We start from the raw sequence: 14568 nt of genomic DNA on the forward strand, positions 1-14568 counted from the left end.
CGTAACCCCCCCCCCACACACACACACACAATGCAGTCACAACCCTCAGAGAATTAGAAGCACATCGTTAAATAGTCATAAACAAATCCCTTTTTGCTGGTGGGCAGCAACAGGAGAGAACCTCACACAAGTAGGTCACATTAATATGAGCGGAACTTTTTAATGGGGTAGCAGGAGTTCAGTCTAGTCTGGTCAGTCTAGTTTCTTAATGTGCAGACAAGGCTTTGAAGCAACAAGGTTCTGGAAGGTTCTAGAATATGTAAATAATACAGCCTTGAGTTGGAACATGCCCACACTTGGGTGAACACACACACAGTCTCATACATGCGTCCCTCATACTAAAGAGAAGACCTTGGTCTCACCTGTCGATCATTACACGAAACATGTCAAGTTATTCTCTTTAGTATTCCATAGGAGTGTATACCCTAAGTGTGTAAAGTATACGTTAGACTTAGTCTTTGTGCTATCACAATCAACAATATCTAGTAGCTGTAGCTATGAGCTGGGCAGGAGTGTTGCTGGAGTCTCAGGTGTACCTTGATGGCGTAGGTGACCAGTGGGTCCTTGGCGTAGGAGGCTGTGTAGTACACGGCGTCCCCGGCCTCGCAGCATGGCCTTCCTGTGGTGAGGCGGAAGTGTGACCAGCTGTCGTTCCCAAAGCGCAGGTGGTCTTTCAGGCCGGCCATGAAGCGATCCTCACACTTCCCCGCCAGCTTACGCAGAGTGTCTGTGTGCAGCCCTCGAATCCTGCCCACCACCTCCTCCCAGCTGTCCATACCCCTGTACAGCGCCTGTCTCTGGGGCTTGCTGCTCCCTCTGGCCCCTGCCCCTCTGCCCGTGGTGCGGGCCCTGCCAGCCAGGGACTCAGCACTCCGGCAGCCCCTGTGCTCCCTCCCCGTGGTCGCGCTGGGAGCCGACACCAGACACGAGAGGCTGTTGGCCGGACGGCCCTTGTTGACGCCGGTGACTGGTCTCTCCAGGGAGTCGCCGCTCTCCTGGTCGTGGGGGCGGGGCTCAGAGCTGAGAGAGGAGCTGTGGCTGGTGGTCTCCCAGGTACCGTCCAGGTCGTAGAGAGGGTTGGCCACACTGAAGCTGCTGCCCCCAGGCTTGGCTTCAGCTTTGGGCTTCAGCGCACCCTGCGGCATGGCCAGGCTGGAGGGCTCCGTGGTGGAGCGGGGCACAGACTTCTTCGGCAGCGGAGGCGGGGTGGCCTGGGGGACGTGCTGGTCGTGGGGGCCGTCCAGGTCGAGCGACGCCAGGGTGTCAAAAGAGCTCTTCATGTTGCGGGGCTGCTTCAGGGGGATCATGTTGGCTCGAGACGGACCTGGGGGGGGGGGAGAGAAGCCCTTAAACCAGCATCTACAACACATGCATCACCAGGCCATTGACTCAAGTGAAAACAACGGTGAACAAAAACCATCTCCCTTTTTCAATACCTTACTCAAGCCAGGAAGCCTTTTACAAGATACTGTTACAGTTGGCTAACGTTATAGTTACAAGCTAGGAAGATTCCATCCTCTACTTGTCTTCTCTGTGATGTGTTCAGTCTAAGGAACAACTGTATGTCTTATGGTGAGCAAGACTAAGCCTTTTAGCACGTAAGGTCAGATACTGTAGCATGTGAGGGGAGGTCTTAAGGATTCAGGACAGTGAAAAGAACAGCTGGCTGCAGCCCCATCCAATCCCATCATCTGGGAGCGAGTGCTTAAAAGACTGAGGTTGGACAGCAATTTTGGCAGAAGGCGTTACTTAACAGTGGCCTCATTTTTTATGTGGGCAAAAGTCTCCAGATCCTATCTGGAATAAAAACAGAAGTGATCCAAAGAGTTTTGGGAATTAATTTGTTTGAAGAGGACATAGACCATGATGTCTTTCTTAGAGCAGGGCATAGACCCACTGTAGTGTTGTTTTGTTGGCAAACATCATAGAATGCCCCAGTTTCTAGACAAATTACAATTATACAACATATGATTTGAAGCTGTGGTCATGGAATGGTGCCATTCCATGACATCAATTGCTGGTTAGGGAGGTCACTGTCACGTTGCCGTACAAGATTCCTATGCAAAGTTGTTCTTACACAATCTCGGTCTACCTCACATGAAAAGCTCTTAAAATGTGTTTTGGAAAAAGTCTAAATAAATTTTATTTATTTTTTAAGATGGATAAAAGCAGATTCCAGATTCTGTCCTGAGATTGACCACCACAGACCTCTGCCATCACTGAAGGTCCAAGACTGGAGGAGCTGTTGACCACATGAGTCCTTAAATCCTTTGACTGTACACAAGTGTCAACATCCCCCCTTGTAAATCTGATTAAAATCGTCAAACACAATCTGCCTCCTGATCTAGTCTGCCAATGCTACAACACCACAGAAAACATACTGCTGTTCATCATATGATCATTTACAGCAACGTATATTCCTAAATTATAAAGTGATTAAAAGCCTCAATATCAAAGTTATTCATTACAGCATTCATCTTAACTTGTTTTTTATTTTCACAGTTCTTACATTATTATTAGTGAATATCAATTGACAATTGACTTTTGTCTGAGGACAAACTATCTCTGACCTTCATCCTGATCAGCTATTCTAGGCTATCCCACTGTAATGTGACTGAGGTTCAGAGTTCTTTGGTCAACAGCAGCCCACAAGGGAACACAGCCACCAAGCACCAGCGATGACTGCCTGTATATTTAGCACTTGCACTAGGTATACTTGGTGAATTTATGAATATGTAACATAGAATTGTAAAACTAGGACATCACCAGCACACAGCTCCTACTTCTCAACAACCTCCTACCCAAACAAACATGAAGGGATAGCTCTCCAAAACTAAGTAAAAGCAAAACCTTTTTTTTCTTCTTTTTTTTCTCCACAGCAGATCCCTCCTTTTAATCCAGGTATTTTAATCACAGTACATGGCCTTTGTGGACTATTTAATGTACTCTGATTGGATCATGTAAAACTGCAATGCTGCATGACCGGTATTGAACATGAACATTACACTGAAATATGACATTTAGATGCATCCATCGAAAGCGAGCGACTCTAAGTAGAACGGAGCACAGGCGAAGAGAGGAGAGGGTATGACAGCAGAATCAAATATTGAGGTGCGCAGAAAAGTATTCATGAGAAAGAGAGAGAAACAAAGGAGGAAAAGCCTACCTGGACCGTGCTAACGAGTCAGGATGTTCTGAGAGGCAGAGCGAGCATGCAGCCCTGTGGTCTGAGAGGCAGAGAGAGCATGCAGCCATGTGGTCTGAGAGGCAGAGAGAGCATGCAGCCCTGTGGTCTGAGAGGCAGAGAGAGCATGCAGCCCTGTGGTCTGAGAGGCAGAGAGAGCATGCAGCCCTGTGGTCTGAGAGGCAGAGCGAGCATGCAGCCCTGTGGTTTGAGAGGCAGAGAGAGCATGCAGCCCTGTGGTCTGAGAGGCAGAGAGAGCATGCAGCCCTGTGGTCTGAGAGGCAGAGAGAGCATGCAGCCCTGTGGTCTGAGAGGCAGAGAGAGCATGCAGCCCTGTGGTCTGAGAGGCAGAGAGAGCATGCAGCCCTGTGCCTGCAGCCCTGTCTAAGAGATCCTGCTGCACCACTCTGGCCAAGCGGCTGGCTACTCTAACATTCTGTCTGAGTGAGGCTGGAGGCAGCTCCTCCTGAGAGCAGGAGGAGGGTGTCTGGGAGGGAGGAAGGAGACAAGGGAGCAGGAGAGAGGACATGCATGTCTGAGGATGTTTAAAATGTGGAAGAGTCTGGGTGAGCATTCATGAATGATAAAACTGGATTAGACAAAGCTGGGTGTGAGGACTGAGAGCTCCACACAGTCAACTGTCTCTCCTTTCTGTCTCTCCTTTCTGTCTCTCCTTTCTGTCTCTCTCTCTCATTAGTTGTTGTGTGTAAGTAGGTTGCAGAGTGCTCATCACTTAGCCACCCTGGAGTCTTTCATTACAATCAGGGCACATACAGCACTCAATGCCAATTCACACATTCTCGCACAAACTCACACGCCCACAGACAAGCGCCCACAGACAAGCGCCCACAGACAAGCGCACACACACACACACACACACACACACACACACACACACACACACACACACACACACACACACACACACACACACACACACACACACACACACACACACACACACACACACACACACACACACACACACACACACACACACACACACACACACACGCAGTCACTAGTTAAAATAAGCGCTACACACAAAATAAAATCTGTGCACTCTACTCATCAGTCCTCAATCACATTCATCCATTCTCTGGTGTGCACACACTGTCTGAAACATGTAAATCTCTTTCCCTTCACGATCAAAGCTCTGGCTTCTGGAACTCCTTCTGGCTGCTCTGTGCTCTGTGCCTTTACACCGCCCTTCCCTCCGTCAGGTTCTGAGGTGCCACACCTCTTAGTGATAGCCATGAAGAGGCTCACACGTGGCTTCCAGCCAGCCCAAACCAGAAAGAGTCCTGCACGGAACTTTATTAGCCATGAAATTGAACTTCCTCTTTGCATTGCTGAGTAGCTAGGCACTAGCTGCCAGTGGATGCTGATCCATGACAGAGCTCTCTCCACAGACGCAGCAGTGACTGGTGACATCATACACCATAGAAATATCTTAGTATCCCAAACATTATTTATTATGGAAGGATATATTTAGACCTTACTGAGTACAGCAACAAAACAGGCTGAAGTGCCCAGTCATTCGCGTAAAAGAAAACAGGGTAGTCTTTAATGTATCCTCTTAACATGCTACTGATATTCTGATCATTTACCCAGATGATTTACACCCTCTAGGACTAGTTCACAAACTCCCTACTTCTGCCTGAAGACTTGTCTTCTAGTTCCTCAGCAGAGAGGGTCCTGAGTACTGACACCCAGCATCCTCCTCAGCAAAGTGGGTGTCTGGGTGTTCAGCTTACCCATGTTGCTGTAGGTGGCGCTGCAGGAGCTGGAGGTGGGTGAGTGTGAGCCGTCATCATCTGGGTCACCTACGCTGGCGCTGCCATCGCTGGCCGGGGCACACGCCTCCCCCACAGAGCCTAGCTGCAGCTTGACCAGCTGGGAGGTGGCCGTGGGCATGGTGCCTTCGTTAGCTCGGCCTGGCAACTCGCTGTGAGGGCACAGAAAAGGTAGCAGGGTCAGAGAAGAGCAGAAATAAACATACGGAACATGGATGAAAAAAGCTTTTAAGGACAAGGATCCCTTGTGTGAGGGAAAAAAGAGAGACTATTTTCATATTTTCAAAACGTGAACAAACCCAACGTGAGCACACGGGGCAGACTACAATTACAAAGAGACAACAACATGGAGCTTTTCAGTGGGGAACACCATGCTACAGAGGACATGTTAAATGGTTGATGTGATATGACCGGACAGGGTCTGCCTTCTGGAGGGTTTAGGAAGGCAAAGTGGAGATTTAGCTACCTGTCACAACACATGCTGTAACAGTGTTAGCGGCCTGTCACAACACATGCTGTAACAGTGTTAGCTACCTGTCACAACACATGCTGTAACAGTGTTAGCTACCTGTCACAACACATGCTGTAACAGTGTTAGCTACCTGTCACAAAACGTGCTGTAACAGTGTTAGCTACCTGTCACAACACATGCTGTAACAGTGTTAGCTACCTGTCACAACACATGCTGTAACAGCGTTAGCTACCTGTCACAACACATGCTGTAACAGCGTTAGCTACCTGTCACAACACATGCTGTAACAGTGTTAGCTACCTGTCACAACACATGCTGTAACAGTGTTAGCTACCTGTCACAACACATGCTGTAACAGTGTTAGCTACCTGTCACAACACATGCTGTAACAGTGTTAGCTACCTGTCACAACACATGCTGTAACAGTGTTAGCGGGAGCTCAGCTGTGGGGAGATAACATAGGTGTAATTATTCTGTGCAGTATTCAGACTTGATGCCTGCAGAGCTAATGACTAATGTTGACAATCATTAGTCATCTTCCTGTGATACTAACAATGCATGCTTTGTCATAAGCATGAGTCATCAAAGATTGGGACATTTAAAGGACAGGAAGGTACATTCCCACTTAATATGATGCAGTAGTTTCCTGAACACTCTTAAAGACACTCAATGATAGTCTTGTTGCTAAAAAGGCTATTTCAAATTAACAACAGCATCAAAACAAAGCAAATGTGATGGTAAAACTCCTTTCAGGAAGCACAGGGACATTAAAGAGTATCCTTCTCACTGAAACCAAGCACACCATAACATAACACTGTCATCCTAAGAACATTCACCTAGTTCTTATAAAGCCTCCTTAAACTTGACGCTGTTGGAATAGAAACTATCTTTCCTGGGATCATATGTTGATCACTTCTCTTCAACAGGCTTTGAGCCATCCTTCAATATCACAATAACTAGCTTCCAGCCGTCTAGCCAGCTAGAGGTTACACAGCTGATTTACAGCCTCATCAAACGGAGATGACGGCCATCTTGCCATTTCCAACCAGAAGGGTTGAGATTAAGTGTGGTGCCTAAAATACTTACCCCTATCATTTGTATGCGATTCTAAGGGACATTGAATAGATTTTGCTGGAAAAACTACAGAACATGATACCTTACGAGGCCCTTGAACCAATAAATACCTTCATGGTTGCACGTCTGAATATCAGGACCCAACTTGTTCACGCGACTAGAACAAACACGCCCCAGAGTTTTACAGTTCCTGCACTTAATGCTTAAGCAGACCTTGAGGACACACCAAAGCTACGGCACTCACAGACACAATCTTTTGAGGTATACTCCTTCCTAAGTCAATAACACAGATACAAAAGAATGAATGGTGATGAAGGAGTAATTGGAGGAAAGGGGAAAGCAGAGCCCTTCAGACTTACCCATGGTACCTACTCACACAGCTCCCCATGTCCCTGGGTGTGACAGCACAGCTGAGGAACTTCACATTCTTAGAAACAAGCTTGCTTCGGTCTCAACTGATAAATTCCTCCCGCAACATTTTCTCTCCATTTCAGAGGATTCTAACTGTGTCTCTTTTTTCTCTCACACTGAGTTCACCTGTTGAAGGTGATGACTGCACAAACATTCTCTCTGTTAACCAATAACATTGCTCACAGCCAGAGCAGTCAGGCACATTAACCCTTAATCTGCCAATGACAATAGACACACGGTGCTCGTAGCTCAGTGACCTCATCTGGTCAACAGGAGACACGCCATGCTTGCCTGGTGCTATGGAATATACACCTTGCGTAAACAGCATTCCTTCTGTAAACCTGATTTCCTCTGAGTTTCTGGGTTTCTAAGTTGATATTAGGACCACCCCCGCAGCTCAGAGTTTCAACATGACAGGAAGTGGTTTAGGGAGAGGCGAGAGAGATAAGGAGAGGGAGACTATCTCAAGCAGCATATCAACATCAAGCAGTTATTACACCAGTTACAGTACTGTAGCGATGTTGGTTTACTGTCCTTCAAACATTCTATACATCCTGAAACACCTTTTTGTGCTGGGATGAGTTAGGGTTGTGGGGTTATTCCAATGTCCTGTCTTTTAGTTTTAGGTTTTAAATGTTCTACTATCCTATGCTCAATGTAAGATAACAATTTTGAGTATGCAAGATCTGTTGTCCACTGAGGATGTAATGGCTGCAGTCAAGATGAACGGACTACAATACATTTTTAAGTGTCTACATTCAGACAAGTGTACATTACAAGTACTCTCACATGCTGATGACCTTTAGTATTCAGCTGTAAAACAATAAAATGAAATTGGTGTAACACCCACAGAGGCCTGGTAGTGTAAAGGTCAGACTGTTTACATACTAGCTTTTATGTTTTGGCGGATTTGACCTATTAACTGTACTGTGTGTTTCCTTAGTCATACTGTTACCGACTACCACTTTGGATGAAGTAAATAAATGCATTACTTAATAATTGACAGAAGTCAATTTTGCATAATATATATAATTTCACAGCACTACCACAGTACATGTTGACTAGTATTCAATGCTCGACTTGACACACCTGGATTATTGAATAGACTTGTCAAAAATAATCAAGGTATTTCTACTTCTATAGGGGTGAAGTCATGTGTAAGTACATCATTCACCGCACATGACGCATTTAATTTGCATAAATATTCAAATCCCTCATTCAGAAGCACCTTTGGAAGCAGTTACACCTTCAAATATCACCAGGTAAAAGCTCCACCAGCTTCACCTGTGTAACAATACGGCCAAGAGTAAAGACGAGACGAAGCAACAGGGGACGGCAAATGTAAATAGCAAAAGGTGGAATTGGGATAGTTCAACCTAAATGGAAATAAAGTAAAACAAAAAAAGAATACAGAAGCTAATAGGAACAGCCGTCACAGAGAGTCACTCTCTAGAAAAACAGGAAGGAAAGATGACTGCAGTGCATCTGAACATGAGCAAACAGGGAAGGCAAAGCAACGGAAAGCTGGGAGCCTGGGTACGGGTTAGACTGAGTGAGCCTGCATATAAATTGGCTTAAATTATGGATATGGTAATGATGGATATGGTAATGATGGATGGTAATTGAAAATGATGATGCAAAAGCGCAGATCTAATATTGGACGACAAAGAGAGGGAAAATAACAGAAGATAAAAGAGGCAAATGGTTAAGAACAACAACAGCAAATGGCTGGTTGACAACGAGAAAGGAGACCAGGGAGGGAGGGAGGGAGGGGGGAGGAGAGAGGAGAGAGAGAGATGAGGTCAGGCGAGAGACGAGACTAAGAATGGACAAGTCAAAAGATAAAATTACTACTCATTGGGTTCTATGGGTAAGAAAAGTTACCCACAGAGATCCAATTTCAATGAAGGGAGACAACAGCAGGGGTGACATGTAGGAAGATAACATCTTGAAAAAGAGAGAAAGAAAGTGTTAAAAAATAAGACACCCAAACAGGCAAGCGGAGTCAGGAGAGAGAGGGGAAGACAGAACAATGTGACATCTAACAGTGTTAACAGGCACCCCAGAGACTGTGAGTGGTGAGAAAAAGAAGAGAAAATAGATGCTGTAGATGATATGAAAGTGTCATATCTAGTTAGAGAGATTCAGAAATGCAATAATGAGACAAAATACAGAGACTAAGAATGGACAGATTGACAAATGATGTACCTATTCAGAGAGATGTAAGTAAAGAAGAGTGAGTAGATGAAAGGATGAGGATGCACTAATGAACACACAGAGATGAGAGTCAGAGAGACAAACAGAACATTTGGGAAAGAGAAATGTGGAAAGAAAATATTTCTAAAAGATAAACTAAATCTGAGGGCAATAATGACCAAGTAACATGAAACAAGAGGCCAGTCAGTTATCTGAGGATGACCCTAAGACCACAGAGGTAAATGATGAGTGCTGAATAGGAGACAGAACAGGATCTCATCAATCTAACTGCCTTTTTCTTCTTCTTGTGCCCCTTTGTGGATGTGACAAAGACATGTATAAAATAATTTCAGACTATCACTGGTATGTCTGTTTTGCTTTAATTGTAGCGTGCATGACCCATGTTATCCCAGAATGATGTGCCAGTGTTCCAAATAGCTTCTTGTGATGTCACAGAATGCTTTCTCAGTCTTTAACCATTCAATGTGGTCTCAGGCTTTTGGACCCTACTGTACATGGGGAATGTAGTCATGGCCAAAACATCTTGCTCTAGCACTGCATTTTGGGGAAATTCAACCCCTTTTCCAATGTTACTAGCTAGAGAGATGGGGTTTACTGGCAGCAAGGACTGGCTGTCTAAGCTGTCTAGCTGACTTGGAAGTCATGGCATAGAGATTCTATGATTGACACTCCTTTAAAGTCCGGAAGATTATTCTATGGGTGACAGAAGGCTCTCCTATTGGCTAAGGTGTGCACTTGAATAGATTCTCACCATGTTGCCAAGGCAACACGGTGTTCTGCTCATAGAACATCGAACTTGAGTTACATAACTTGGAATTGGTATTATTACAATAGGAAAAGGGATTTTATTGTTTTGTCAAGTTTAATCAGACAACTCAGATTCATAAAAGATACACTGCACTGTATTAAATGAATAATCAGTTCACTTCAATGTTAATGGTCAACACAATCTTTGACAATGATAGCGTCACACGTTTTTCTCAATAAAAAATAAGATTTTTGAAGTATGATTCATAATTAAATAATTACTGTCCTTTCATCTCTCATTTTCTAACCCTTTTTCTAATCATATTTTTACCATTTTAAATATTTCCAACTGTTTGGTTGAGTTAGTCAACACAATCATTATGGTTTACTGTCAAATACTACTAAGTCATTAAGTCGCTTTGGATAAAAGCGTCTGCTAAATACAAAAATGTAAGAGTTGTTGGCTTGTTTGACAGGTGGGCTGTGTGTATGTTTCTGGTCTCAGGCATTACAGTGAGTCACATACTCATCAGCCCCCAAAAAAGAACTAAAGAAGACAATGAACAATGGTAGAGTGAAAGGAATTGCATACTGTTTTCATTGCAATATCAGTGAATTAGAAGATGTACCTGATGATTTGGCTGGGGAGGTCACTCCCTGGGGCGTGTGGAGAGGTTATCTGCCGTGGGGGCAGTGTCCTCGTGTCGATGCTGTCCTCCGGGGCCAACACTGGGGTGTCTCTGCACTCCTCCACCCGCAGTTCACCCTCCCCGTCACCGGAGGCACTGCAGTCTGGCTTGTAGGTGAATATGATGGTGGGCTTCTGGCTAGGGTCATCGGGCTTGGCTTCGGAGAACCAGTGGTGGCGCTGGATGGGAGGAGGAGGCAGCATGTGTATTACAGTCCCATCCAGCCCCACCATCTTGCCCTTGTCCTTCTCCCTCTCTGCCTTCTCCCTTTGCTCATCCTCGTCCTTTCGCCGACGGAAGAAACTCTTGAAAGAGATCCATCGTTTGGGTTTGGCGCTCTCAGCTCCTAAGCGTCTGCCATCTCCTCCACCGGGGCTGGTCTCTCCGTCACTGGGCCTTGTGGGCGAGCTTGATGCCGGCTTGGTCCAGTTGCCAAAGTGTCTCTGGAGGATGTTAGAGGCATGGAAAGGAGAGGAAGTGGACCTGGGAGGGGGAAAGGGAGCGCTAGCCTCGGCCTTGGGGCTGGACAAAGTGACAGTTGCTGAGGCGCTTTGGGATTTGGGAAGTTGCTTTGAGGGCGTGTCTTTCTTAGGTTTGGAGAGAACGCCATCAGTGGTAGAAAATAAAGACTTTGGCCGGCCAAGGGTTTCCTTAGCAGCGTCTGGAGGAAGAGCGTAGAGCTCCTCCACGCTGCAGGTTTTGGACTGGGCTGAGGGGGGTTCTGGGGGAGACTGAGGTGGCTGAATGGAGGCCACAATCTGAGAGAGCACCGTGATGGCCTTCTCCCGATGGGCGGTCCCAGTTCCAGAGGACAGAGGGAAGTCTGTGCTGCCCTCCCTACTGGACGTGTCCCCATTGGGGCTGCTTTTGGGCAAGCTTGCAGTGACCGTTAGACTGGTGGAGAGAGCAGTACAACATGTGGCAGCAGAGGCTTCCGTGCTTGGTACAGTGCTGCAGTCTGGAGTGGTGAGTAGTGAGTGGGCCACCTGGGGATTCAGGCCAGCCCCAGGAGCAGATTTCCTGTCTTCAACAGCAACTTTGTCCAACGCAGCTTTACTGCTGGGTAGCTTCTCTGTTGGGGAGGACTGGCCACTCTCCACAGATCCAATCTCCTCATAGGTGTGGCTGGCCACCCTGACCCCCTTTGGTTGGGGTAGCTCACCGTTGAGCCCCAGAAAACTCTTGTACACAGCCAGGTTGTCATAAGCACTGGGGTTGATAACAATGGGCACCTTGACTGCATTCTTGGAGCTGCGTGCATATGCAGGCTCATCACGAATGATAATAGGGAAAAGTGGCATTCCCGCATTGTTGTAGCTGTTGAACTTTATCTCAGACAGATTTGGGGATTTCACGGGTACTGTCCGAGAGGAGGACAGGCCGGAGATGGGAGAGGTGGGGGCCGATTTGTGGCTACACTGTCGGGGTGGGACCACAGGACCAGGAGCTCCCCCCGTTTCTTGATCTATTCTTGGGATCTTCTGACGAGGGCTAGTGCTGGAGGTCCACACCTCCTGGTAGCGGATGTTCCCTGATTTCTTGAATGCATTGCCTCCCAACGCAGAAGGTGGGACAGACCTTGGGGAGAATGGGGAAGTCGGGGACATTGCAGAGGCTGGAGACAGTGGCCGGGCCAAGGGGGAGGTGGGTAAAGACACTGGACTGGTGGGAATGTGGTGAGTCTTGAGTTTGGGAGTGCTGTCTGGAGCATGTTCCTCTTTGTGGGTCATGGATGCAGACACATCCACAACTGTGTAAGGCTTACAGATAAGAGGCTTCTCCAAGTTTACAACACGATAAGGTCTGGCTTGTTCCTCCGTTGGGCTGAAGCTGATTGTGACAGGCTGACCAGGAAGAGCCTGGGGCATAGGCCCCTCCCTACCTTCCTGCTCCTCCAATCGGATGGCTAGGACAGCCTTATGTGTCTCTGTTATCTTTATTGGACTAAGAGCTCTGTGGGCTTGTTCTTTCTCACTAGCAGCAGCTCGGGTCATGTGTGCTTTGGAAGAGGACGGAGAGTGAAGGCCATTTCTCAGGCCAGAGGGCGCACTGCTACCACTGCTGGAAGTAGTTCTGGAGTCTTCCGGAAGCGATGAGGAGGATTCAGGGGAAGTGGTGGACTCAGAGTTGGATAGGAAGGCACTGCCTTGCAGATCACCGGGACCATAAGGGAGAAGACCATGTCCTCCTGAGTCCATGGAGGGGTATCCGTTAAGAATCTCATCGTAGCTGTCATCGTAGTCCACAGCACAGATCCGTTGCAGCGAGCGGTTGCGCAGCGGCACCGTGTTCCACTTCTTGCCTGCTGCGAAGGGCACCGGGGACAGCGTGGCAGCTCGGAAGTTGGCAAAGCGTGGCTGTCCCCGCATGCGGATCTCCACCGCCAGCAGCTCCTCGTCACTCTCGTCCCAACTCTCATGTTCCCCATCATCATTCTCCTCGCTTTCATCATCCTCTTCCTCCTCTTCATCGTCATCCTCCTCCCCTTCACTTGAGAACTCAGGGTAGCAGAAGCGGCCTCCCTCAGTGCTGATGACGTCTGTGCTGTCATTCAAGGATACTCGTTTCTGAAGTGGTCCTCCACTTCCACTGCTGCTACCCAGGGCCAGACAGCTGGATGCTGGGAGGCCCCTCTCCAGGGAGCGCCTGTAGGAGCTGCTAATGCGTCCAAAAAACAGGTCCTTGGAGCCAGGGCAGGGGCTGGGGCCAGGGCCCAGGCCGGCTATCTCTTTTAGCATGTCTGTCAGACCATTGTTGTTGTTGCCAGTGGGGGCATGCCGGCTAAGCTGCACATAACCCTCGATCTCCTCCCTGGCATTTTCCCCTTCATTGTTGTTTGACCCACAGGGCCTTTTACGGTTCAAGCCATTGCGGTTCCAGACCGTGAAGGCAGAGGTTTTTCCGGGTTCTCCAGCATCTGGTGGTCTGTGGATATTTCCCTCCAAGTCCAGACCGGCTGAGGAGCAGGGAAGCATCATGGTAGGCTTGACAGCAATGGTTGGCTTCTTGGCTACAGGGGGGCGACAGTGTCCAGAGCGTGCAGAGCTGTGACCCCCCCGATGTGAGCTGCTGGTGAGGTTTGCGTTGGGTCCAGCTCCGGCAAGGGGCTGGTTCTGCTGCTGGGAGAGAGATGGCCGTTGCTCAGTCTGGGTCTTCCTCAGGCCGCTCTCGGGTAAGCGGTGGAGGCTTTTGGGCTTGAAGCAGTTTTTGCACTCGCCCGGTTTCCACACGTGTTCAGTGAAGGTGTTGCAGGCAGACATGGCTGCTGGTCCGGAGGGACAGCCAGCTGGGTCAGTGGACAGGAAAGCCCTCCATGGGAAGAAATGTCTGGAGAACCGGCTCTTCTACAGCACAGCTGACTTCGGGGTAAATGTCAGGTCTCAAACACTCAATCTGAAAGAAAAGAAAGAAAATAAGGCAATGGTAAAATAGTCTTCAATGATACTGCTCAACTAAAGTCCAAGCACTTTATGGAAAGATCACATTCCCCATCAAATCAATATACTATATCAATCAATAACACTATATAATATGAAATACCATTATTTTAAATGTCTGAATTAGTCATGTTTCTATTATCTGAGATAGAGACATCCCTTTCACAGCAGTGCTAGCTCCTCTCCATTAGAGGGCAATACACAGCAATGTTTCTCTGAGACTAACTCAAGGCTCCTCTCCAGTTAGGGGCAGGGTTAATCCTCAACTCAGTCAGTGAGTCTGTGAGGCCAGGGGGTCAGAGATGAGGAGGGCCATGTGAGGCCAGGGGGTCAGAGATGAGGAGGGCCATGTGAGGCCAGGGGGTCAGAGATGAGGAGGGCCATGTGAGGCCAGGGGGTCAGAGATAAGGAGGGCCATTTCCTGGTACAGTCACTGGTGCTAAGGTGAGGCTTACAGGAGATGAGTAATCTGACAGTGTCATTAAGTCTAGGCTACACTACTGTCACTTTTACTATTATATTCTTAATAGAAAACAGGTTG

At 47.6% G+C, this 14568-nt stretch overlaps 1 protein-coding gene across 2 annotated transcripts in view; it reads right to left on the reverse strand.

Moving 5' to 3' along the window:
- The window catches only part of peak1 (pseudopodium-enriched atypical kinase 1), a 63471-nt gene that overhangs the window by 5512 nt on the left and 43391 nt on the right, over positions 1 to 14568 (reverse strand). For both annotated transcript variants that reach the window (XM_067234789.1, XM_067234790.1), the window contains 3 exons: positions 10531 to 13983; positions 4942 to 5132; positions 537 to 1324 (listed from right to left, as the gene is read on the reverse strand). In XM_067234789.1, the coding sequence (XP_067090890.1) occupies positions 537 to 1324; positions 4942 to 5132; positions 10531 to 13850 (4299 nt within the window). In that variant the 5' untranslated portion in view covers positions 13851 to 13983. The remainder of the gene's footprint in view (positions 1 to 536; positions 1325 to 4941; positions 5133 to 10530; positions 13984 to 14568) is intronic.

Source organism: Osmerus mordax, chromosome 4, assembly GCF_038355195.1.
Source record: "Osmerus mordax isolate fOsmMor3 chromosome 4, fOsmMor3.pri, whole genome shotgun sequence".
NCBI lineage: Eukaryota > Metazoa > Chordata > Actinopteri > Osmeriformes > Osmeridae > Osmerus > Osmerus mordax.